The 25,518-nt window shown below is 40.4% G+C and overlaps 1 protein-coding gene across 1 annotated transcript in view; it reads left to right on the forward strand.

The window, feature by feature from the left end:
- Positions 1–1,878: 1,878 nt before the first annotated feature.
- khnyn (KH and NYN domain containing) overlaps positions 1,879–25,518 on the forward strand; it is a 28,232-nt gene continuing 4,592 nt past the window's right edge. Inside the window, 12 exon segments of the mRNA XM_056460855.1 lie at positions 1,879–1,968; positions 6,532–6,757; positions 7,045–7,179; positions 10,852–10,946; positions 10,948–11,261; positions 13,802–14,300; positions 15,575–15,636; positions 15,639–15,966; positions 18,763–18,893; positions 24,195–24,291; positions 24,605–24,712; positions 24,793–24,894. Of these exon segments, the coding sequence (XP_056316830.1) occupies positions 6,539–6,757; positions 7,045–7,179; positions 10,852–10,946; positions 10,948–11,261; positions 13,802–14,300; positions 15,575–15,636; positions 15,639–15,966; positions 18,763–18,893; positions 24,195–24,291; positions 24,605–24,712; positions 24,793–24,894 (2,090 nt within the window). The 5' untranslated portion in view covers positions 1,879–1,968; positions 6,532–6,538.

A 25,518-nucleotide genomic window follows, 5' to 3' on the forward strand; every position in this document is an offset into this window, starting at 1 on the left:
ACTAACGACAGAGTGACGTCACATGCGCGTCGACACACCTGCAGCCTATAGTGGTACATACTCAATTCAATTCAATTCGATTAATTCATGTTTATTTATCTAGCGCTTTTACAATGTAGGTTGTGTGAAAGTTTTCAGAGTTGAAGTTCAGTTCAGTTCAGTTCAGTGTGGTTTAATTTTCAGTGCTGAAAGTCCAAACACTGAAGAGCAAATCCATCCATGTGCAGCTCCACAAGGCCCAAGTAACATACAAGCCATTATAGACGATGCATTTATTAACCTTTACATTTAAAATAATTATCTAGAACCGCATTGTTGCCTAAATGCAAACCTTTTTGGAATTCCTTATTTGAGCAGATTGAATGGAAAAAAAGTCTCATCAATAAAGTTCAAGAAGTGACATACAAACTAATATATCTGATCACTTACAAACTTACATTACTTACAAAATTGAGAATTCAGGTTTCTTGTAAATACAGTAAAGCTGGTAAGAGTGTTTCTATTCAATGGGAAACAAGAGAGAATATTGAAGATTGTTTTTATTGTCAGTGGATTGCCTTTCATTAAATTCAATATAGTCGTTAATAAAATTAAGAAGTGACATAAACTAACTCATTTAATTAAACAGTGAAACAAGTTGTTGCAAACTTTTTTAGAGACATGGAATCTGTTAAAGGAAGAATCAATAAAATTGAACACACATACCCAAATGTTTTGGTTTGATGTTAAATATCTGATATTTAAACTTACAAAATTAAGAATTCAGTTTTCTTGTAAAGATACTTTTGCTATACAAAAATAATAATAATGATGATAATAATAATGACAACAACAACATAATAATAATAATAATAATAATATCATATAATAATATATAACACAACAATAATAATAATAACACTACTAATAATAACACTACTAATAATAACACTAATAATAATAACACTAATAAAATAATAACACTAATAATATAATAATAATAATAATAACTAATAATAATACACTAATAATAAATGATAATAACTTATAATAATAATAACACTAATAATAATAAAATAATAAATAATAATAATAAATAATAATAACAATAAGAAGAAGACGAAGAATAACAACAATAATAATAATAATGATAATAATAATAACTATAATAATAATAACGATAATAATAATAATGATAATATAATATAACTAATATATAAAATAATAATAACACTATATATAACACTAATAATAAATAATGATATAACAATAATAAAACACAATAATAATAAGAAGAATACACAATGATAATAATAATGATAATATATAATGATAATAATAACGATAATAATAACAATATATATATATAGTTCTGTTTAACATAATTAACATCATAATAGTTTTAATAATCATCTCTAATAACTGATGTATTTTATCTTTGTCATGATGACAGTAAATAATATTTGACAAGATATTCTTCAAGACACTAGTATTCAGCTTAAAGGCTTAACTAGGGTAATTAGGTTAACTAGGCAGGTTAGGGTAATTAGGCAAGTTATTGAATAATGATGGTTTGTTCTGTAGACTATCGAAAAATAAATAGCTTAAAGGGGCTAATAATATTGAGCTTAAAAATTAAAAACTGCTTTTATTCTAGCCGAAATAAAACAAATAAGACTTTATCCAGAGGAAAAATATTGTCAGACACACTGTGAAAATTTCCTTGCTCTGTTAAACATCATTTGGGAAATATTTTAAAAAGAAAAAAATCAAAGGGAGGGCTAATAATTCTGACTTCAACTGTATATTTTTATACAGACTAAAATTTTAGAGCTCTCTACATGAACGGATGTGACTTTTACGTCAGTGGAAATTCCCATTGATGCGTCTGAATGTGACTGAAGGCAAAATAAGTCCGCCATTATGGAATTCACGCGTGTTTCTCTCATTTTCACGGCTATTATGTAATCTGAAGCGTCTCAACGTCATGTAAGTTCATCCCTCGGGTGTTTTATGTCAGCAGATATTATTAAAACGCGTTAATGAGCACTCACAGATTTCGGGTGCGCGCGCTTTAGGTGCTTTACGTGCAAAAGATCAGCTTAAAGTTTCCCTTTAACTTTCATTTATCAACAATCACCATGAGCAGAGCCGAATGTGGATAAACGAGTCTTCACAAACCTCTGCGAGACGAAAAAATACCAAAACAAACGCTTTATAGCCGGCTGTGGACGAATCTGAAGCGAAACCGAACTGTTTTCTTTTAGCTTCGGATTGAGTATTCATATTCCAGATCGCGAGCGCTTCGTCAAAACAAGAGTAAAGTTCAGGAGATTATGGTAAGAAGAAAGAGGTTACGGATGTCTACTCATACATAGCTGACATTATTCGCCTCATATTCTTGTGTTATTGAAATATAACCAAGGTATTTTTGAGAAACTGCTTCTTTAGTCAAATAGATGTTTTTCGAGCATTAAATAACATGGATGCAGTTCCTTTTAAGTTGTTGAGGCCTACTATATTCCGTAAACCCGAGATTAATCGTTCGATTAAAACAACAACTGGATCCATGTTATAATTAGGGTATTTATGATAAATATAGGCTGTGTACACTACACGATTTAAAGCATCAAAACAAAAACAGTGTACAGCAGTGCAATACAATGTAATACAGAGTACAACAGTCTAATACAATGTAATACAGTGTACAACAGTTTATACAGTGTACAACAGTGTAATACAATGTAATACAGTGTACAACAGTTTATACAGTGTACAACAGTGTAATACAATGTAATACAGTGTACAACAGTTTAATATTATGTACAACAATGTAATACATTGTAATACAGTGTACAACAGTTTATACTGTGTACAACAGTGTAGTACAATGTAATACAGTGTACAACAGTTTATACTGTGTACAACAGTGTAGTACAATGTAATAAAGTGTACAACAGTTTAATACAGTGTACAACAATGTAATACAGTGTATAAAGTGAATACATCGCAACATGTTTTGCTACACTCTAATACAGTGTGCAACAGTATGATACACTGTAATACAGTGTACAACAGTGTAATACAGTGTACAACAGTCTAATACAGTGTACAACAGTGTGATACATTTTAATACAGTGTACAACAGTGTAATACAATGAAATACAGTGTACAACAGTGTGATACATTGTAATGTTTTCTACAACTGTGTATTTAGGTGCAGAACAGTGTAATACAATGCAATATAGTTTAAAACATTGTAATTCAGTGTACAACTGTGTAATTTATTGTACAGCACTGTAATACAGTGTACAATAGTGTACAACAGTGTAATATAGTCTACAACATTGCAATACAATATAATAGTGTTCACTAGTGTAGTACAGTGTACTATAGGGTAATACAGTGTAAACAGTGTAATACAGTGTACAACAGTATAATACAATGTGCAACAGTGTAATACAGGGTAATACTGTGTACTACAGTGTAATACAAGGTAAAACAGTGTAATACAGTGTTCAACAGTATAATACGATGTGCAACAGTGTAATACAGGGTAATACTGTGTACTAAAGTGTAATACAAGGTAAACAGTGTAATACAGTGTTCAACAGTATAATACAATGTGCAACAGTGTAATACAAGGTAATAGTGTCTACTACAGTGTAATACAAGGTAATAGTGTCTACTACAGTGTAATACAAGGTAAAACTGTGTAATACAGTGTACAACAGTGTTACAGAGTAAAACAGTGTAATGCAGTGTACAACAGTGTAATACAGGGTAAAACTGTGTACAACAGTGTAATACTGTGTAATACGGTGTACAACATTTTAATACACGGTAAAACAATGTAATACAGTGTGCAACAGTGTAATACAATCTACAACAGTATAATTCAGTGTACAACAGTGTAATACAGGGTAAAACAATGTGTTACAGAACACAACAATGTAATGCTGTGTACTGCAGTGTAATACAGTACACAACATTGTAATACAGGGTAAAACAGTGTAATACCGTGTACAACAGTGTAATGCAGGGCAATACTGTGGACAACAGTGTAATACAGGGTAAAACAGTGTAATACTGTGTACAACAATGTAATACAGTGTACAACAGTATATAGAGTGTACGCAGTGTAATACAGTACACACAATGTAATACAGTGTACAACAGTAATACAGTACACAATTGAATTGAATTGAATTGAATAATTGATTTGCATTGTAAACCTTTGGTTTAAAGAGCCCATATACATGAAATAGGGTCATATTTAGGTTGTAAGGGTCTCCAAAACAGTCTAATATGCATGCAAGGTCAAACAACACTTTGATGGTCTTATAATCTGCATTTATTTTTACCTAATTATCCCAACGACTCCCATATGAATCGTCCAGCGATTCATTTGTTCCCAAACCCCTCCTCAGCGCGAAGTAATTTGCGCTGATTGGACTGATGACAGCCTGCTGCGATTGGTCGACAACACTGACAGGCTTCAGCGCGAGACAGAGTGAAATGCCCAGCAGATAATCAACAATATTAAAGTAGTCACAGTGCACACACGCTTCATAGTGGATTTTGGCTGCCAGTGGGTGAATGTAAATACAGACGATGGACTAGAATATGACGACTAACTATTTTATTGAGCAAAAACTCCAAGAACTGGCGAGGAGATCTCCTAGCCCGTCACAGTCTACATGCTCTTTTCACACACACACACACACACAGGGCCGGCTTGTCCAGAATAGAGATGGCACGGCGGCGTCGGCGACACCTCCCTCACCACCCACATCCTCAGTCCTATCCGCGAATACCCCCCCCCCCCCTTCAATTTCAACCGCGACCCCCCCCGGTCATCACTTTACTAACGGTCCCTTTCGTTTTCAATAGGGTTGAAGGCGGGTGATCATACTTTGCCTAGAGCTTTACCCTGCTCAGAGGAGACGCACACACACACACACACACACACACACACACACATTATTCTCCTAAGAGGAGACACCACACATTACACTTCTCCCCGAGGACACGACACACACGCCTAGAGCGCCAGTTCAGCTTGCTGTGTGCAATTTAGACACCTCAACTCGATCCTGAGCTGAACTATTTTGAAACTTGACCGTTGCATGCGTGTAGGAATAGCTGGCGATCCGTAAACAAAGCGCACGCGTTGCGTTTTCAACGTGGTTTTACACACGATATGAGAATATAAAGAGTTAACCTGATACAGTACACGCGGTTACAAGTAACAAAACACAACTAAATACATCATGTGTAAGCTAGAGTAAACGAGCAACAGTTTTAATCACACGTACTCACACTGGTGAAATGGGGGTAGATTCATGATGCACTGATCCATGTTCTGACAGTCTTTACTGATCCTTCCTTTAACAAACCAATGAAGTCTTCTTGTAGCATGTAGTTTCCAGAAGCACTCGGCTGGGCTATATTGCTGTGTTTCATCTTTGATTAGACTGTGAATATCCATCTGCACAGCGTGACTTCATTCGACCGGTGTCTGTCTGTGTGTCTGTGTGTGTGTGTGGGGGGGGGGGTGTCTGTTAGTGGGCGGGGCCGCAGGTTTCAAATGTCCCGGGTTTGCGCGCTCAACTACTTGTGTTTCGTAGCCGCGTCATCACGAAACACCTAATGACTCGTTATCAAGACGACTCGTTTGAAGCACTATGAGTCGACTCTTTTATAGATGAATCAATAGTTTTAAACACTGTACACTTACAGATTTAAGCCTTAGCTGGATATTTCACTTCACTTAGAGCTGTGTTACACTACATGGAAGGGCATTTTCAAAAACCCATAACATGGGCTCTTTAACCATTGGTTGCATGTATATTTTAGTGGCCTTACCTAATATGTACTTACCCTGAAATTAATCATTTGTTACAATGTACTTATTGTGTAATAAATGCAGCTTTACATTGTATTTATTCTTGATTAAATACCTGCATGTTATTACATCTGTAATTAAATTCAGTATTTGCATCTTAATTACCTACTCTTATTTAACCCAACACTAAACTCACCCATACCACCAAACCTGTCCCTAACCCAACCTGTATCCCACCTCAAAGTGTTCTGCAATACATTATCAACAAAGTAAGCACTGTATCTATATTTGATGCAAGTGCGCAGTAGTTAAGGCCACTTAAAATGAACCCTTTCCACATCTCTGTGTTTCTCAGCAGCAGAAGTGGTCATAGTGGTAAACTCAGAGCGCAGTGAATGGGAGAGTACACAACACATCATTATTCTACAATCCTATTAGCTAAAATAATAAGAGAAAACCTCCAGGATGGTGTTATCAAGACTTTCAGAAAGAGGAAAACAATAGTGTGAGACTGATAACAGCAGATAGAGGAGAGAATAATGTCAGATTTACTGTCCTGCACCAATACACACTGCATTACACACACCTCACACAAGCAGGAATTAGTTTTCTGTGAGATGACCAAAGATGATAATATTCTGTCTAGCACTTCTCTGTTTGGGACAATAAACACTTTAGCGTCTGACTGGTGTTTGTGTCTGCAGTGAGGCGATGATGTCTCTGTCAGTAGATGAATGTGGACCTCATGAGCAGGTGGAGGATGAGTTCACCTGCGCAGGTGTGTTGCGGGAGGCCATTCGGGCGCTGCAGCCCACTGTGGAGCGAGTGTTTGGGGTGAAGCTGAGCATCGGAGCAGAAGAAGCTCCATCACAGGGTGGACAGATCTGGCTGCAGCTGCGAGGCGCACGAACACACGTCACCGCAGCAAAGGTCAGGCACTTGCTCACCGTTAACCTTTTGTGTTTGTGTTTTATTTCATTTTGACAGTTTTCTCCTCAACGCTTAAAGTGAAACATCAACATGCAGTGCTTTTCACTCAAAACCGAAAGTTCAGTCATCATCTAATGAGAAGCCAATGAGAAGAAGGGGGCAGGGAACTTTATTCTCTTAGACTTGCTGTCCTAGTCTTGACTCTTGTATAGAGCGTTGCTGTGTTTCGTGTATATACTTGAACTGTTGATTGTTTACTTCTCCCTTGTATATTTCGCATCTCTCAGCTGTTCGTGAAAGGTGTGGTCAATCAGGAAGCTCAGAAAGAGATGCAGTTCCCTGAAGTTCTTCACTGTATCTTCTGCGGTGCCAAAGGCCTGTTTATGGATTGCCTGATTAAAAATACCTCTGCTCATATAGTGGTGAGTTCTGTAGTGATCACTTGAGATATTGCGTTCATTTTTGGTTTATTCTGTGTTAAAAAGTTGTCAATACTATAGACAGCTATTCTAATAAGATGCAAATGTACCTAATTTGCATTTAGGAGTATTAGATTGTAATTGTTTTAAAAACATTTGACGATATTCAAAATTAAAAAAAACATTCAAGTTTTTTTTCATTTTAATGTAGAACGTTACCCACATAACTCCATTATGCTTGTCTTGTTTACTGTTGGTTGCTAGGTTACAAATACTATAGATGACCACTCTTGAAACTTGCATTTGGAAGTTTTCAAATGCTATTATACACTCAGTGGCCACTTTATTAGGTACACCTTACTTGTCCCAGGTTGGACCCCTTTTGCTTTAAGAACTACTTTAATCCTTGGTGTCAGAGATTCAACAAGCTACTGGAAATATTCCTCAGAGATTTTGCTCCATATTGACATGATAGCACACAGTTGCTGCAGATTTGTCGGCTGCACATCCATGATGCCAATCTCCCGTTCCACCACATCCCAAAGGTGCTCTATTGGATTGAGCTCTGGTGACTGTGGAGGCCATTTGAGTACAGTGAACTCATTGTCATGTTCAAGAAACCAGTCTGAGATGATTGGGTGCTTTATGACATGGTGCGTTATCCTGCTGGAAGTAGCCATCAGAAGATGGAGACACTGTGCTCATAAAGGGATGGACATGGTCAGAACAATACTCAGGTAGGCTGTGGCGTTGACACCATGCTCAATTGGTACTAATGGACCCAAAGTGTGCCAAGAAAATCTCCCCCACACCATTACACCACCACCACCAGCCTGAACCGCTGATACAAGGCAGGATGGATCCATCCTTTCATGTTGTTGAGGCCAAATTGTGAGCCGAGCATCCGAATGTGGCAGCAGAAATGGAGACTCATCAGACCAGGCAACGTTTCTCCAATCTTCTCTTGTCCAGTTTTGGTGAGCCTGTGTGAATTGTAGCCTCAGTTTCCTGTTCTTAGCTGACAGGAGCGGCACCCGGTGTGGTCTTCTGCTGCTGTAGCCCATCCGCCTCAAGGTTGGACGTGTTGTGTGTTCAGAGATGCTCTTCTGCAGACCTCGGTTGTAACGAGTGCTTATTTGAGTTACTGTTGCCTTTCTATCAGCTGGAACCAGTGTGGCCATTCTCCTCTGACCTCTGGCATCAACAAGGCATTTGCACCCACAGAACTGCCGCTCACCAACATGGAAACCCCACGCCAACATGTTGAGAACATGCAAACTCCACACAGAAACGCCAGCAGACCCAGCCGGGACTCAAACCAGCGAACTTCTTGCTGTGAGGCGAGAGTGCTTCCCCACTGGGCCATCGTGCTGCCACCTAATTTATATTAGAATGTAATTTTATGTTATAAATTCGACAAATATTTTAAACTCTTTAAAAAAAAGTAAGCTTTTTTCTACTTTGAGGTAGCGAACATTACACACTGCTGCACAAAACACACTTACAGCCAAGTTAGTTTGCCTCAGGAGAAAAAATCAGGGTGTGACATAATTCATGAACAATGTACTTTCTGTTTCAGGCTTCACAGATTGTGTTTTATACACGGCCGCTTCCAGAAACATCTTCATTTACAATACATGACATCATTTTCATTCAGATATTTGACCATATTTGTTACCACAAAAACTGATAGAAGATATTTCACTGCTTAAAATCATCTTTTAAATAAATAAACTTTTTTCTTTCTCTCTTGAAAAAAAATTATTGCTAAGATTAGAAATTATGTTAACAAAAAACTTTGTAATACATAAATAGCTTAAGGATGAGTAAACAATGCAAGAATATTCATTTTTGGGTCAGCTATTTAAATAACCAAGTTAAAACAAATCAGGTTTAGTAAACAGTAGTACAATTACCTTTGTATGAACAGCTTTATACAATCCAACATCTTGAAAGAAATTTACCATCAGCAGAACATTGTAGCTGGGTCAAAGGAATCAAATTTACTCCTGCAGCTTTAAAGAGTAAGTAATTGAGGAACTGTATATATATATATATATATATATATATATATATATATATATAATATATAATATATATATATATATATATATATTATATACATACAGTTGAAGTCAGAATTATTAGCCCCCCTGTTTATTTGTTTCCCCAATTTTTGTTTAATGGAGAGAATTTTTCTTCAACACATTTCTAATCATAATAGTTTTAATAACTCATCTCTAATAACTGATTTATTTTCTCTTTATCATGATGACAGTAAATAATATTAGACTAGATATTCTTCAAGACACTTCTATACAGCTTAAAGTGACACTTAAAGGCTTAACTAGGGTAATTAGGTTAACTAGGCAGGTTAGGGTAATTAGGCAAGTTATTGTATAATGATGGTTTGTTCTGTAGACTATCGGGAAAATATAGCTTAAAGGGGCTAATAATATTGAGCTTAAAATGGTTAATAAAAAATTAAAAACTGCTTTTATTCTAGCCGAAATAAAACAAATAAGACTTTCTCCAGAAGAAAAAATATTATCAGACATACTGTGAACATTTCCTGAATCTGTTCAACATCATTTGAGAAATATTTTAAAAAGAAAATAAAACTTCAAAGGGGGGCTAATAATTCTGACTTCAACTGTATATTCAGATGCATTAAATGCAATATAAATCTACATGAAAACAACATAAAAATAGCATACAAAGCAAGATCAGGTTTCAAAATAAAAAGCAATATAAAGGGTTTCTGAAGGAAAGCACAGCATCCAAGATAAAGGTTATTTGAGAAACAAAATTAAAGTCTACATAAAAGACAAAGTAAATGTATAAAGCTCAAGATAAAGAAAAACATCAAAACAAGCAAAATAAATAAATAATAAGAGCACAAATTTTATTTATACGTAATGACTAAAAATTATATAAATATTTTATATGTATTTATTAATTAATTTATTTATTTATCTAAATATAATAATTTTAATCATTATTAATATTTATACGTAATGATAAAAAAAGTATAGAAATATATTTATATAAATATATCTACTATTATTGCTTATGTAAATATGTTTATTATTATGGTTTATTGTTATATTAATATATAATAATAATTATTAATAATATTATTGTTTATTTTATTTATACATAATTGAAATGTATTTAGGGCGACACGCTGGCTCAGTGGTTAGCACTGTAGCCTCACAGCAAGAAGGTCGCTGGTTCGAGTCCCGGCTGGGTCAGTTGGTGTTTCTGTGTGGAGTTTGCATGTTCTCTCCATGTTAGCGTGGGTTTCCTCCGGGTGCTCCGGTTTCCCCCACAGTCCAAACACATGCGCTATAGGGGAACTGATCAACTAAATTGGCTGTAGTGTATGTGTGTGAATGAGTGTGTATGGGTTTTTCCAATGTTGGGTTGCAGCTGGAAGGGCATCCACTGTGCAAAACATATGCTGGATAAGTTGGCGGTTCATTCCGCTGTGGTGACCTCAGATGAATAAAGGGAATAAGCCGAAAAGATTTACTTATTATAACACCTTTAAGCACATTAGTGTATAGACAGGAAAGCAAAGGTAAACACAACACCTAAAATATGTCAACATGCTAACGACAATGTTAATAGTGCTGACATGAGCTGATTTTCCTTCTGTGGTCTGTGCTGTAGGTGGGTTCTCCAGGGTTCCTCCTAATCAGCGGGATGACCGAGCCTGTGGTGAAGGCCTTTTCCTTCATTGTGGACCTGGTGGAGAAGTACCGCAGTGGGCAGGGCGGCGTCCCGACAGCGCAGGGGCGTCCCTAGAGTCCGACGAGCCTTCAAGACACTGGTGGAGGAACTGGAAGACCGGCACACACTGGAGCTGCTGGCTCTGCCCGTCCGGGTGAAGGAGGCGCTGCTGGAGCTGGTCAGACTGGCCGGAAACACACACACTCACACACTGCAGAACCCAGAAAACAGACACACACACACACTTCAGGACCAGTCGACCTCACTGCAGGAGAACGGAGGAGTGCATGAAGCGTCTGATAATAATAATAACAACGCAGAAAGCTCACATTCACAGCAGCCACTGTTGGGTAAGCTACTTTAAAAAAGGGGAGCTATTACGCAGAAATGACTTTTCTAAGGAGTTTTAACCCAGTTGTGTGTCAGCAGTGTGTGAATATCTCCAGCCTCTAATGGTCAACATGAATTAATTGTATTTTATATAATCAGACTTGATCAAAACAGTCTACAGAAACACTCTGATTAACATTCTCTCATTGTATGATGTCATCAGAGGGGGAAATCCCCGCCCACTAGTGCCCATCTCTCCCTCATTAGCATAAACTGCAGCCCTGAGTGAGAAGCAGCCGTCTGTCCATTAGCAATTAGAGTGTTTGCGCTGCTGAAGATAATGTCAGCATAGACTAAGAGGATTATAGATGTGGAGTTTTAAGCCTAGTTCACACTACATGACGCTAAACATCGGCAGATCGCTGTGCCGTTCGCACTACATGACTTGATTTTGTGTATTTTAATCGCTGTAGTGTTCACACTACGTGACGCTACGTAAATTATCCACAAGAGGGAGGGTTACACACTACATGATCTGACAACAACTCGTTCGCCAACAGCTCAGTCAAGCTACCAAACCACAGCCAATGAAATTTTTAGGGAGGAGCCGTCAGAAAAACGGAATACTATTGGCTGCTTGTGTGCGGATGACATCACTGACAACGTTGCAAACTTTCAAGGGAGCATTTAAAAACATCGTCAGTCAGCTGATGCGTTCAATCGCTCATCTGCAAGGTTTAAGTGGATAGATGTGGCTTTAACACTAGCACTACCGAGGCAATCAGAGAGTTTTTAATTTTTGTAATATAATAACTTTTTGAAATAAAACTAACATATCTATAAGACCATGACGTTTCCTAATATCTGTGTATTTCTTTCTAACATTAAAGAACTGAGCATTTCTACCTTTAATTACCATATTGGTCAACATGACTGCTACTTTTCGCTGTGACTTTAAATATGCACGCATTTTATGCCTTGCAACTTCCTGCTAACTTAAATATAACTCTCTGATAGCAAAAACATGAATTTAATTCAGATATGTATTTCAAAACAGCGTATTCTGTGGTGCGAAATAGCTACTGTTATGAAAGTGAAAATAACAACATAGGCTCATTCTGAAAACGTTGCCCTACAGACGTTTCTGGAGACCGCTAATCATGTAGCCGGAGGGTACGTATAGCTGCATTTCATTTTTTTAAACGAACACTACGGGGCGTTCGTTCGTCAGTCAGTCTAAAAGTCTGTCAAAAACTCAGTCAACAGTGGCCTCTGGTGGGTTTACGCGAGAACAGCAGGCGCGAATGGCACTCGCGAGGGAAATTTGAGATCTCAAAAAGCGTACACAGTGGCCTCTGGTGGATTTATGCAGAAACAGCAGGCGCGAATGGCACTTGCGAGGGAAATTTGAGATCTCAAAAAGCGTACAGAGCGGCCTCTGGTAGATTTACGCGGGAACAGCAGGCGCGAATGGCACTTGCCAGGGAAATTTGAGATCTCAAAAAGCGTACACAGTGGCCTCTAATGGATTTATGCATTTTTACGGTAATTGTGTCATCAAATATGATGGCAGATATTCAGAGCTTAATTTTAATATCTCAACAGAAGTTTTGAATGTAAATATGTTGTGACAATATGACGTTTAATATGAGAACGGTCAGAATGAGCAGTATGATAATTTAATAGTTACAGAATTCTAGTTCCTCTGTTAGTATAGCCGACTCTCGTGGCCGTGTTAACGCAGAATGAAGCGAGTGCATCGATGCCCATTCTGGCCAATCACAGACGTTTCTGTTGATCTCCTCAGCACACGGCCATTCAGCTCATGCTGATATGCTCTCTCATTGGCTGCAGCTCGTCACTACATCAGACCGCACGTGGGGTCGAGTCGGCCGGCTTCTCTGGAATATGCAGCACGCTAGATATTGGATTTCCGTATGAGAGGTGTCGGCAACGCTTCAACGAGCCTCTTTGTTGCGTTGTTCAGTAGTTCACACATAAAGAGTTCAGAGCGCCCGCAGATTTTTCCCCGATCACAGCTCAATCTGTCGGCGAACTCATTAACTTCCAAATCGGACTCAAATCAGGCTTAAAATCCTGTAGTGTGAACTAGGCTTTAGATGAAGCACAAATGAACAGCGACAGGAGTCTCCATAGACTGACAGAAGCATGAAGCACACACTCACACTGAAGCACACATGCACACCTGACCAGCACTGACAACACACACACTGCTGCTTTACATCTGTCGCACAGACGTCTGTAGCTCCGCCCTCTTCTGAAAAGAGCAAGATCTCATTTGCATTTAAAGCGAGTCACCAAAACGCCACAATTAGGATCAAAGCCAGAAAGTGTCAGTGTCAGAGAGCTAGGGAACGTTATTAGTGTGGTACACATTGTTCCTCTTGCCAACAGGGACAATCAGGAATGCATGATTATATGCTGTCATGAATCAAAAAAATCACATTATAATAGAAGTAAACAGGGCTGAAAAGGTTTGAACAGTTTGACATTTGAACAGCACACAAGGGTTAAAGTGTTACTATTCATTTTCCCCAAGGTTTCACCCTGGACTCAAGACATTTCCAGACTGCAGAGCCTCCAGAACCTGACCGGCCTCCTGACAGCAGCGGGTGCGGAGAGGAGTTCCAGCACCTGCTCAAGTTCTTCACCGCTATGGGCTTCACGGAGGCGGTGGTGCGCAGCGTTCTGGCCCGAACCGGCCCTAAAGAAGCCTCGCAACTCCTTGATTTAATCCAGCAGGAGCAGGACAAAACTGACCAGCAAAACCAGCTCGATTCTGGACAAATACACGCGGCGGAGAGAGCGGAGGCTAATCAAACTGATGCTAAACAGGAGGACTTTGTGTTGGGAGTGTTGAAGGCGGCGGCGGCGACCTGCGGGTACGCGGAGGAGCGTGTAATGGAGGTGTACGGGAATCTGCCCGAGATAAAGCCTCATGAGCTGCTCATGCAGCTGCAGAAACAGGAGCACATGCACACCAATGGGGTCGGAAATGGCAGCCAGCAAGCAGATTGGACAATTGAGCGAAATTCAAGGTAAGATTAGCTATATGACGGTCTCTGATTATATGGTTGTGATTAATTGACGAAATTGGACATATTTCGTCTTTTGAGTGCGCAAGTTCACTACTTCTAGAGGAGGCAACTAGAACAGGACGTGCACGCACTTCAGGTGCATCTAGCTGAAAACATCTCAACTTTTCAGAGTGATCAAAATATTGGATTGAACTGATTCATACAAAAAAGTCTCAAATTTAAAAATCTAAATTTTAGGCCTTAAAAAGTCTTAAATTGGCTGTTCTAGGTCTTAAATATATTTGCGCAGGTCTTATTTTTCCGATGTCCATGTAACGCTTCATCTAATGCTTATTTAAATTCTTTTTTGTTGCTGTTAGGGTTGGTTTTCGTGGTGTTGTAGTTCTTTATTTCACTAGTCCTAATGTAATTTGCGGCATTACAACTACAAATGAGACCAACATGCAATAGCCAATCAGCTTTCTGTTACTGAACTCGCGAACTCTGTTATTGTTATTGTGCGCTTGGCGAATGTGGCGTCATCGCTGTGTTTGCGGAGGTTTGCTTTGGGTGCGTGTGACATGATTTCAGCTGGCGGAGCTCACAGGATTTTTTTGAGACTCAAGCCAAAACTTTAATTAAGGAACAAATGATTTCTTTGATAACTGGAAAGGAATAACTGAACCTATCAGTTTACAATATACTGATGGCCTGTTTCTCTAGGCTTCAATGGTCAGGAATGTTGGACCATTTCTGCATTTTTTAGCTTATAAGTAGAGGACAGAAACTAGCCAGACAGTAGTGTGTGAATTGTTGAGCGGGCAAAATAAAATAAAAATAAACATCAAACACCAAACTTTACTGCAAAAAGAATCTACCTACGGGTGTTAATAATGTCAACTCAACAACTCTTTTGTTCCTAACTTTCTGCACCTGCGATGAACTATCATTGCAAGCTGATTGGATGACTGAATGAAATTTTAAGTCAGATTAGCTTTAAGACAGTATCACGTGTTCTTGTTGAGATTAATTGCTGAAACTTGAACACTTCTGCAAGTGCAATATGAATATTCTTAAAAGGCACTGTAAGGATCTGTTCACATGTTGCATCTTTTCGTGTGCACATTCTCTTTTTAAAGCGTGCACACATTATCGACACAATCGACACGTCTCACACTTTCCTCACATTTTTAGAGATAATATGTCAATGCCTCTTAAATCTTTCATTTAATTCAGTATTTTGAAGTGCCCACTATATAATTTTGATCAATTATTGAATATTGGCATATGTCTAGATCCTATGTTGAGAACCTGGACCCTGGGAGCAGAACCAGAGCCTCAAACCACGAATCCTCCAAACGATGAGCATTCCCGGGTCTGGATCCACAGTCAAGGGCCCGCCGCAGATGACGTACTCCTGGGAAAACATGACTTCAGATATTCACCCAGTGAATTCCTACAGCCAATCGCCTCCGAATAACAAACAGAGCCTGGATGTCAGCTCAGCGATGTTTTCAAATCACACACCCAAAGTGAAGCAAGAGCGAGGGGCTGCAGCATCTGTGGTGACAGGACCCCAGCGGTTCCTGGAGGGCCTGAAGAAACCCTTCAGTCTGCAGCTGTCGGACCAGCCTGGAGACGCTCAGCTGCGGCACGTCACCATCGACGGCAGCAATGTGGCCATGAGGTACATTTACACACCTCTACACATAGTACAGTGTTTTTAAACCATACTACAGTAAAGTATAGACCATTTCAATATAGTGATGTCATTTCTGCTTGTTGTCAGACTATAATTGTAATGAGTCCATTTAATCATAACTTAGCATTATAACAGCGATCATAACATTATTTATCAATATATAGTTCTTTTTTGGATTCTCAAATGCTACAAAATTAAAAATGTATAAGAGGAAGTACGTTACTACCATTGTTATTGTTTGCACCCCTTAAATTTGGACTATTAGTCTATTTTAGTGATTCTGTAATGGATATGGTAATACAACTACTATAACAGTTAATCTGTTGTGGTGATTCTACAGTTGCTATGGTAACAACAACAATAGCAGTTAATCTGTTGTGGTGATTCTACAGTTGCTATGGGTAACAACAACAATAGCAGTTAATCTGTTGTGGTGATTCTACAGTTGCTATGGTAACAACAACAATAGCAGTTAATCTTTTGTGGTGATTCTACAGTTGCTATGGTAACAACAACAATAGCAGTTAATCTGTTGTGGTGATTCTACAGTTGCTATGGTAACAACAACAATAGCAGTTAATCTGTTGTGGTGATTCTACAGTTGCTATGGTAACAACAACAATAGCAGTTAATCTGTTGTGGTGATTCTACAGTTGCTATGGTAACAACAACAATAGCAGTTAATCTGTTGTGGTGATTCTACAGTTGCTATGGTAACAACAACAATAGCAGTTAATCTTTTGTGGTGATTCTACAGTTGCTATGGTAACAACAACAATAGCAGTTAATCTGTTGTGGTGATTCTACAGTTGCTATGGTAACAACAACAATAGCAGTTAATCTGTTGTGGTGATTCTACAGTTGCTATGGTAACAAAAACTATAGTAATTAATCTGTTGTGGTGATTCTACAGTTGCTATGGTAACACAACAACAATACTAATTAATCTGTTGTGGTGATTCTCCAGTTGCTATGGTAACATAACAACTATAGTAATTGATCTGTTGTGGTGATTCTACAGTTGCTATGGTCACACAACAACAATACTAATTAATCTGTTGTGGTGATTCTACAGTTGCTATGGTAACACAACAACTATAGTAATTCATCTGTTGTGGTGATTCTACAGTTGCTATGGTAACACAACTACAGTAATTGATCTGTTGTGGTGATTCTACAGTTGCTATGGTAACACAATAGCTACAGTAATTGATCTGCTGTCGTGATTCTACAGTTGCTATGGTAACACAACTACAGCAATTAATCTGTTGTGGTGATTCTACAGTTGCTATGGTAACACAACTACAGTAATTGATCTTTTGTGGTGATTCTACAGTTGCTATGGTAACACAATAGCTACAGTAATTTTTCTGTTGTAGTGATTCTACAGTTGCTATGGTAACACAACCGCTATAGTAATTGATCTGTTGTAGTCATTCTACAGTTGCTATGGTAACACAACAACTATAGCAATTAATCTGTTGTGGTGATTCTACAGTTGCTATGGTAACACAACAACTATAGCAATTAATTTGTGGTAGTGGTTCTATAGTTGCTATGGGTAACACAACTACAGTAATTCATCTGTTTGTGTGATTCTACAGTTGCTATGGTAACACAACAGCTATAGTAATTGATCTGTTGTAGTCATTCTACAGTTGCTATGGTAACACAACCGCTATAGTAATTGATCTGTTGTGGTGGTTCTACAGTTGCTATGGTAACACAACAACTATAGCAATTAATCTGTTGTGGTGATTCTACAGTTGCTATGGTAACACAACAACTACAGTAATTGATTTGTTGTGGTGATTCTACGGTTGCTATGGTAACACAACAACTATAGCAATTAATCTGTTGTGGTGATTCTACAGTTGCTATGGTAACACAACAACTACAGTAATTGATTTGTTGTGGTGATTCTACGGTTGCTATGGTAACAACAACTATAGCAATTAATCTGTCGTGGTGATTCTACGGTTGCTATGGTAACAACAACAATAGCAATTAATCTGTTGTAGTCATTCTACAGTTGCGATGGTAACACAACAACTATAGCAATTAATCTGTTCTGGTGTTAATACAGTTTCCATGGTAACAACAACTACAGTAATTAAATTGTTGTGGTTTTTCTACAGTTGCCATGGTAACACAACAACTATGCCAGTTAATATGTATTGGTGATTAAGCAGTTGCGATGGTAACACAACAACTATAGCTTTTAATCTGCTGCGGTTATTCTACAGCTGCTATGTGAGAAATTCAAACAGAGACAAAATTCACATTAGACGATATAAACCTGATATAAACATTCAAAGCTTGCAGTTTGTCACAGAAGATTTGATAAGAAACTGACGTCAAAACAATCCTTGATCCTTTTAGGCAGAAGTGACAAACTTCTTTGGTTGTTTATATCAGGTTTATATCTTCTAAATGTGAATTTTGTCCGTGTTTTTGAACACACTAGATTATAGATATCTCTAAGACTAACACACTGATGCTAACGTCCAAAAAATATATATATTTTCATTTCATGAGACCTTCAAACCTGATAATAAGATGAGTAAGACTTTCAGTGCACTCCCTATAAATGACACTATAACTATCACTATATTCTCCAATGAAAACTGATATTGACATGGGGACAGTGAGACACGAATATATTGATGGACTAGGGAGTAAAATGAAACACACCCAGTGTAGTGTGGCAGAAGTATTTCCAGGATAAAGCACAAAGATAAATTCTGCTATTTTTGTGTAAATGATCCTTGTGGTCCACAGTCACGGTCTGGGGGTGTTTTTCTCCTGTCGAGGCATCGCTCTGGCCGTCCAGCACTTCTGGGCTGAAGGACATCGAGAAATCATGGTGTTCGTCCCACAGTGGAGGCAGAAGAACAACTCCAAGCTCAAAGGTGACGCAGTGCTCAGCATTATTGAGCTCACCCCTCACAGATCTCTCTTTTACATGAATATTTGCTTGACAGTAATATGTTCGTGCATTAGTCAGTAACAAAGACAAAACTGATCAACTCATCTAACAAAAGCACTGAAGATCACAGAACAAACATTACTACACACACATTAACATGCTGGGGGAAAAATGGAATTGAATTTTAATAAACAGGAAAAATCAAGAGAAATGTGAGAAATATCCAATTTAGTTGAAATTTCTGTAATAATCTGTTATAACTCATTTGAATTTAAAGGTATTCTCTTTCTATTCCTAAAGATGTTCGGTGACCAAACTCTTATTTTAACCGATACACATTAATCAAGATTCAGAGCAATCAGAGCAGAGTAGGGCCATCTGATCAATCACAGTGGAATATCTGACCAATCAGAGTGAATTAGGGCCCACTGATCAGAGCAGTGCAACATCATCTGACCAATCAGAGTGAAGTAGGGCCAACTGACCAATAATTGTCACGGTTCAGAGAGGGAAAAAAGGGGCGAGGACCCAAATGCAGAGTAAAGTAAAATTGTTTAATAAAATAAAACAAAAGAACAACAAAAACCACCCCGAGGGGGAAAACACTAAACTATAACACAAACAGAGAAACAAACTTGACTGGGTTGGCTGGACGAAGCAAGGCTGGACACAACAGGACAAGGAATTATCGACGACGAACTGGCACAGGACAGCAGACATCAGGAGAATATAAGCAGGAGAAATTAATACACAAACAGATGAACATAATTAACTAATAATGGGTAACAAGGAGGGTGGGACTAGACAATAGACGGGAGAGCACCTGACACAAAGAGACAACACAAGCCAGGTGCTCACATTAAACAGGACAAGAACACGCAGCCAATGAGAGAACTCATTAACTGAGTGTTCTTATGACTGGACAAACACTGAAGCACACAACAAAAGCACGCGACCAATGTAAACACAGAGCCACGTGCTTTCACAACAGACGCAAGACACGAGCACACGATAAGTGAACACCTTACCGTGCGCTCACATAAATGCAACGCGCATGTTTCATCTCAGCGCCAACCAAAACCGAAACCAACAAGACGGAGACGCTGAGAATGAAACAGCGCGATGCTGACGAAACAAAACACAAACACGAGTACAAGAGCGCGTGTCCCAAGGACGCGCAGACCCCGCGCGCCCGCGTCAAGCGGGAGCGCGCACGGTCCGCGCGCACCTTTGATGACGCGCAACCCAGACAATGACAAAACAAGTGCTCGACCCAAGCAGTACAGGACAAGACAAAACAGAGCTAGTGTCCGGACTCTGCCACCAAAACAAGAATTTACAAGACCAGAGTGGCAGAACCCTGACACTAGCCCCCCCCAAAAGGGACGCCACCTGGCGTCCCTAAAGGGAACATCCAACAAGGTACAAGACAAACAAGAAACAACACAAGACAACAAAACAGGCAACATCAACAAACACAAGACAGGGAAGTGAACAGGCAAGATAACATAAAGGGGGGGAGGGAGGGGAGCCAAGCCAGACCCAACAAAACGAACAAGGGAGGGATGGGAGGGCAAGACCAGGGAGGAACAGGAGGTACAGTCCAGGGCGGGACCAGAGGGACAGTCCAGGGCGGGGTTCAATGGGTCAATAGCCCCGGCAGGAAACCAGGGCTGAGCCGGAGGGTCCGTCCAGGGTGGTAGAGGGGCACACCAGGGAGGAGCAGGAGGGACGACCCAGGGACAGTCTGTCAGGGGAGACAAGGCAGGTTGCCTGATGGGAGCCAGCAGGGCTGGAGGCCTGTGGGGAGCCGGCGGGGCTGGAGTCGGCTGGAGTCATTGCCCGGCAAGGCAATGACCGGGGCTGGAGCCGGCAGGGCAAGACGTCTGGGTGGTGCCGGCAAGGCAATGACCGGGGCTGGAGCCGACACGGAGCGGCGCTCTGGGGCTGGAGCCGACACTGGCGGGCGCTCTGGGGCTGGAGCCGACACTGGCGGGCGCTCTGGGGCTGGAGCCGACACTGGCGGGCGCTCTGGGGCTGGAGCCGACACTGGCGGGCGATCTGGGGCTGGAGCCGACACTGGCGGGTGCTCTGGGGCTGGAGCCGACACTGGCGGGCGCTCTGGGGCTGGAGCCGACACTGGCGGGCGCTCTGGGGCTGGAGCCGACACTGGCGGGCGCTCTGGGGCTGGAGCCGACACTGGCGGGCGCTCTGGGGCTGGAGCCGACACTGGCGGGCGCTCTGGGGCTGGAGCCGACACTGCAGCAGAGGCCTTCCTCTTTAACCTCCGCTTCTGAGTGCGGGTCAGTCCTTGAGGGCTGGACATGGGCTGGGAGGTGGTGCTGGTGGTGGTGCAAGGGATGCTCTCCTCTTGAAGGATCACTCTCTCCTTCTGCTGAACCATGTAAGCAATAAATTGCTGGTATGACCAGCCCACCATTCTCTGGATCTGCAGAGGAAGAAGGGGCTTGTCCAGAGCAAAATTTAGGTGGGTCATCAGCAACCAGTCATTTAAATGTAGCCCCTCAGCTGCCCTACGGAATTTATCCGCAAACTCCTCAAGATCCGAGCCGCGTTGCTGCAGTGATTGCAGATGCAGGAACTGGGAAATGCGGCTGGAGAGGGAGCCATCTTTACTCCGCTGGGTCCTCATGTGGCCAGTTCGTACTGTCACGGTTCAGAGAGGGAAAAAAGGGGCGAGGACCCAAATGCAGAGTAAAGTAAAATTGTTTAATAAAATAAAACAAAAGAACAACAAAAACCACCCCGAGGGGGAAAACACTAAACTATAACACAAACAGAGAAACAAACTTGACTGGGTTGGCTGGACGAAGCAAGGCTGGACACAACAGGACAAGGAATTATCGACGACGAACTGGCACAGGACAGCAGACATCAGGAGAATATAAGCAGGAGAAATTAATACACAAACAGATGAACATAATTAACTAATAATGGGTAACAAGGAGGGTGGGACTAGACAATAGACGGGAGAGCACCTGACACAAAGAGACAACACAAGCCAGGTGCTCACATTAAACAGGACAAGAACACGCAGCCAATGAGAGAACTCATTAACTGAGTGTTCTTATGACTGGACAAACACTGAAGCACACAACAAAAGCACGCGACCAATGTAAACACAGAGCCACGTGCTTTGACAACAGACGCAAGACACGAGCACACGATAAGTGAACACCTTACCGTGCGCTCACATAAATGCAACGCGCATGTTTCATCTCAGCGCCAACCAAAACCGAAACCAACAAGACGGAGACGCTGAGAATGAAACAGCGCGATGCTGACGAAACAAAACACAAACACGAGTACAAGAGCGCGCGTCCCAAGGACGCGCAGACCCCGCGCGCCCGCGTCAAGCGGGAGCGCGCACGGTCCGCGCGCACCTTTGATGACGCGCAACCCAGACAATGACAAAACAAGTGCTCGACCCAAGCAGTACAGGACAAGACAAAACAGAGCTAGTGTCCGGACTCTGCCACCAAAACAAGAATTTACAAGACCAGAGTGGCAGAACCCTGACAATAATAGCAAAGGTTTGATTAAATTAGTGTCATCTGACCAATCAAGTAGGAGCATCTGACCAATCAGAGTGATTTAGAACCATCTGCCAATTAGAGCATAACAAAGTCATGAGACCAATCAGAGGGAAGTAGGGCCAACTGACCAATAAAAGCAGAGGATTAGACCAAGGTAGGGTCATCTAACCAATCAGAGCACAGTGGGGTCATTTGACTAATCAGAGCAAAGTAGGAGCATCTGACCAATCAGAGTGATTTACAACTCTCTGACCAATCAGAGTAAATTAGGGCCAACTGACCAATAAAAGCAAAGGATTAGATTAAAGTAAGGTCATCTAACCAATCAGAGCACAGTGGGGTCATCTGACTAATCAGAGAAAAGCAAGGTCATTTAACCAGTCACAGCACATTAGTCATCTGACCAATCAGAGCATAACAAAGTCATGTGACCAATCAGAGGGGAGTAGGGCCAACTGACCAATAAAAGCAAAGGATTAAAGTAGGGTCATCTAACCAATCAGAGCACAGTGGGGTCATCTGACCAATCAGCAAAGTAGGAGCATCTGAGAAATCAGAGTGAATTACAACTATCTGACCAATCAGAGGGAAGTAGGGTCAGCTGACCAATAAAAGCAAAGGATTAGATTAAAGTAAGGTCAGCTAACCAATCAGAGCACAGTGGGGTCATCTGACTAATCAGAGAAAAGCAAGGTCATTTAACCAGTCACAGCACATTAAAGTCATCTGACCAATCAGAGCATAACAAAGTCATGTGACCAATCAGAGCATAACAAAGTCATGTGACCAATCAGAGGGGAGTAGAGCCAACTGACTAATAAAAGCAATGGATTAAAGTAGGGTCATCTAACCAATCAGAGCACAGTGGGGTCATCTGACCAATCAGAGCAAAGTAGGAGCATCTGACCAATCAGTGAATTACAACTATCTAATAAATGCAAAGAATTAGATTAAAGTTTGACCAATTAGAGCAAAGTAGAGGCATCTGACCAATCAGAGTGAAGTATCTGACCGATCAGAGGGAATTAGGTCCATCTGACCAATTAGAGCAGAGCAAGGTCATCTGACCAATCAGAGTGAAGTAGGGCTATATGACCAATTAGAGGTAAGTATTTGACTGCTCAGAGTGAATTCGGGTTATCTGACCAATCAGAGTGAAGTTGGATCACCGAACAAGTCAGAGTGAAGTATCTGTTCAATCAGAATAAATTAAGGTCATCTGACCAATCAGAGTGAATTAGGGCCAACTGACCAATAAAACAAAGGATTAGATTAAAGTATGGTCATCTAACCAATCAGAAGGAAGTTGGACCAGCTGACCAATACAAGAAAAGGATTAGATTAAAGTAAGGTAGCAAAGAAAAGTCAGAGCAAAAAAAGGCCATTTAACCAGTCACAGCACAAGTAGAGTTATCTGACCAATCAGAGTGAATTAGGGCCATCAGACCAATCAGAGCCAAGTAGGGTCATCTGACCAATCAGAATGAAGTTGAGTCACTTAACAAGTCAGAGAGAAGTATCTGATCAATCAGAATGATTTAAGGCTATCTGACCATTTAGAGCACAGACCAATCAGAGCACAATAAGATCATCAGACCAATCAGCGCAGTGTAAGGCATTGTGAATTAGAATGAATGAATGTGTGAGATGATCATGAATCCTGAGAGGTTTGCTTGTAAACGGGCTTTTACTATAGTGTGACCTGAGCTGTTGTGTGTTCTGTGCAGAGAAGCACTATCTGAATGAACTGCATGATCTGGGTTTGCTGTCATACACACCATCCAGAGAGGTGGAGGGCAAGAGGATCATCTCATATGATGACCGGTAACACCATCATTCACACACAACACCCTCAATTCATCACAACACACACACAATCATTACTGTCTTCATTTACTCTCCCTCATGTGTTGATCCAAACATGTGAGACTTTCTTTCTTCATTAACTAGGTCTCCATCTGAAGGTGCGAATTAGATTTATGGCCAAAACTGTAATACTGCATAATACATTAGTGAATAAAGCATCCAAATGAGAAGCAAACGAGAATAGAATCATCACTTCCTGATAAACGTGCACAAATAATGGCCAGTGGTGTGGGTTTGGCAGAATAAATGAGCACTGAGTGCTTTTCTCCAGGTTCATGCTGGATTTAGCGCAGAAGATGAATGGTGTGATTGTGACCAACGACAACCTGAGAGATCTAGTGGACGAGTCGCCCGCGTGGAGAGACATCATCAAGAAAAGGTGAGCCTTTTACACTCATACTACACACTTATACTTGTGCAGGTGTGGTAGTGTTGTGTGTGTGACTGTGTTTTCTTCAGTTTGCTGCAGTATGTGTTTGCTGGAGATCAGTTCATGCTACCTGATGATCCTCTGGGTCGAGGTGGGCCACACCTGAGAGACTTTCTACATAAACACAACAGGTAAATAAGAACACGCATCAGAGGAGCTAGATCATCAGTGATTTGAGTTTAAACACCATATTAGATTAGAGTACATTCATCTTTTTATTGTCTTTACACATGTACAGTACAGGGTAACAAAATGCATCTAAGCAGAGTGCGAATATAAGCAGAAAGGTTAAATAATAACCAGTAAGGTCATTTAACCAGTCACACCACATTACAGTTATCTGACCAATCAGAGTAAATTAGGGCCATCTGACCAATCAGAGAAAAGCAAGGTCATTTAACCAGTCACAGCACATTAGAGTCATCTGACCAATTAGAGTAAATTAGGGCCATCTGACCAATCAGAGCATAACAAAGTCCTGTGACCAATCAGAGCGGAGTAGGGCCAACTGACCAATAAAAGCAAAGGATTAGATTAAAGTAAGGTCATCTAACCAATCAGAGCACATTAGAGTCATCTGACCAATTAGAGTAAATTAGGGCCATCTGACCAATCAGAGCATAACAAAGTCCTGTGACCAATCAAAGCGGAGTAGGGCCAACTGACCAATAAAAGCAAAGGATTAGATTAAAGTAAGGTCATCTAACCAATCAGAGCACAGTGGGGTCATCTGACTAATCAGAGAAAAGCAAGGT

This window comes from Danio aesculapii, chromosome 7, assembly GCF_903798145.1.
Source record: "Danio aesculapii chromosome 7, fDanAes4.1, whole genome shotgun sequence".
Lineage (NCBI taxonomy): Eukaryota > Metazoa > Chordata > Actinopteri > Cypriniformes > Danionidae > Danio > Danio aesculapii.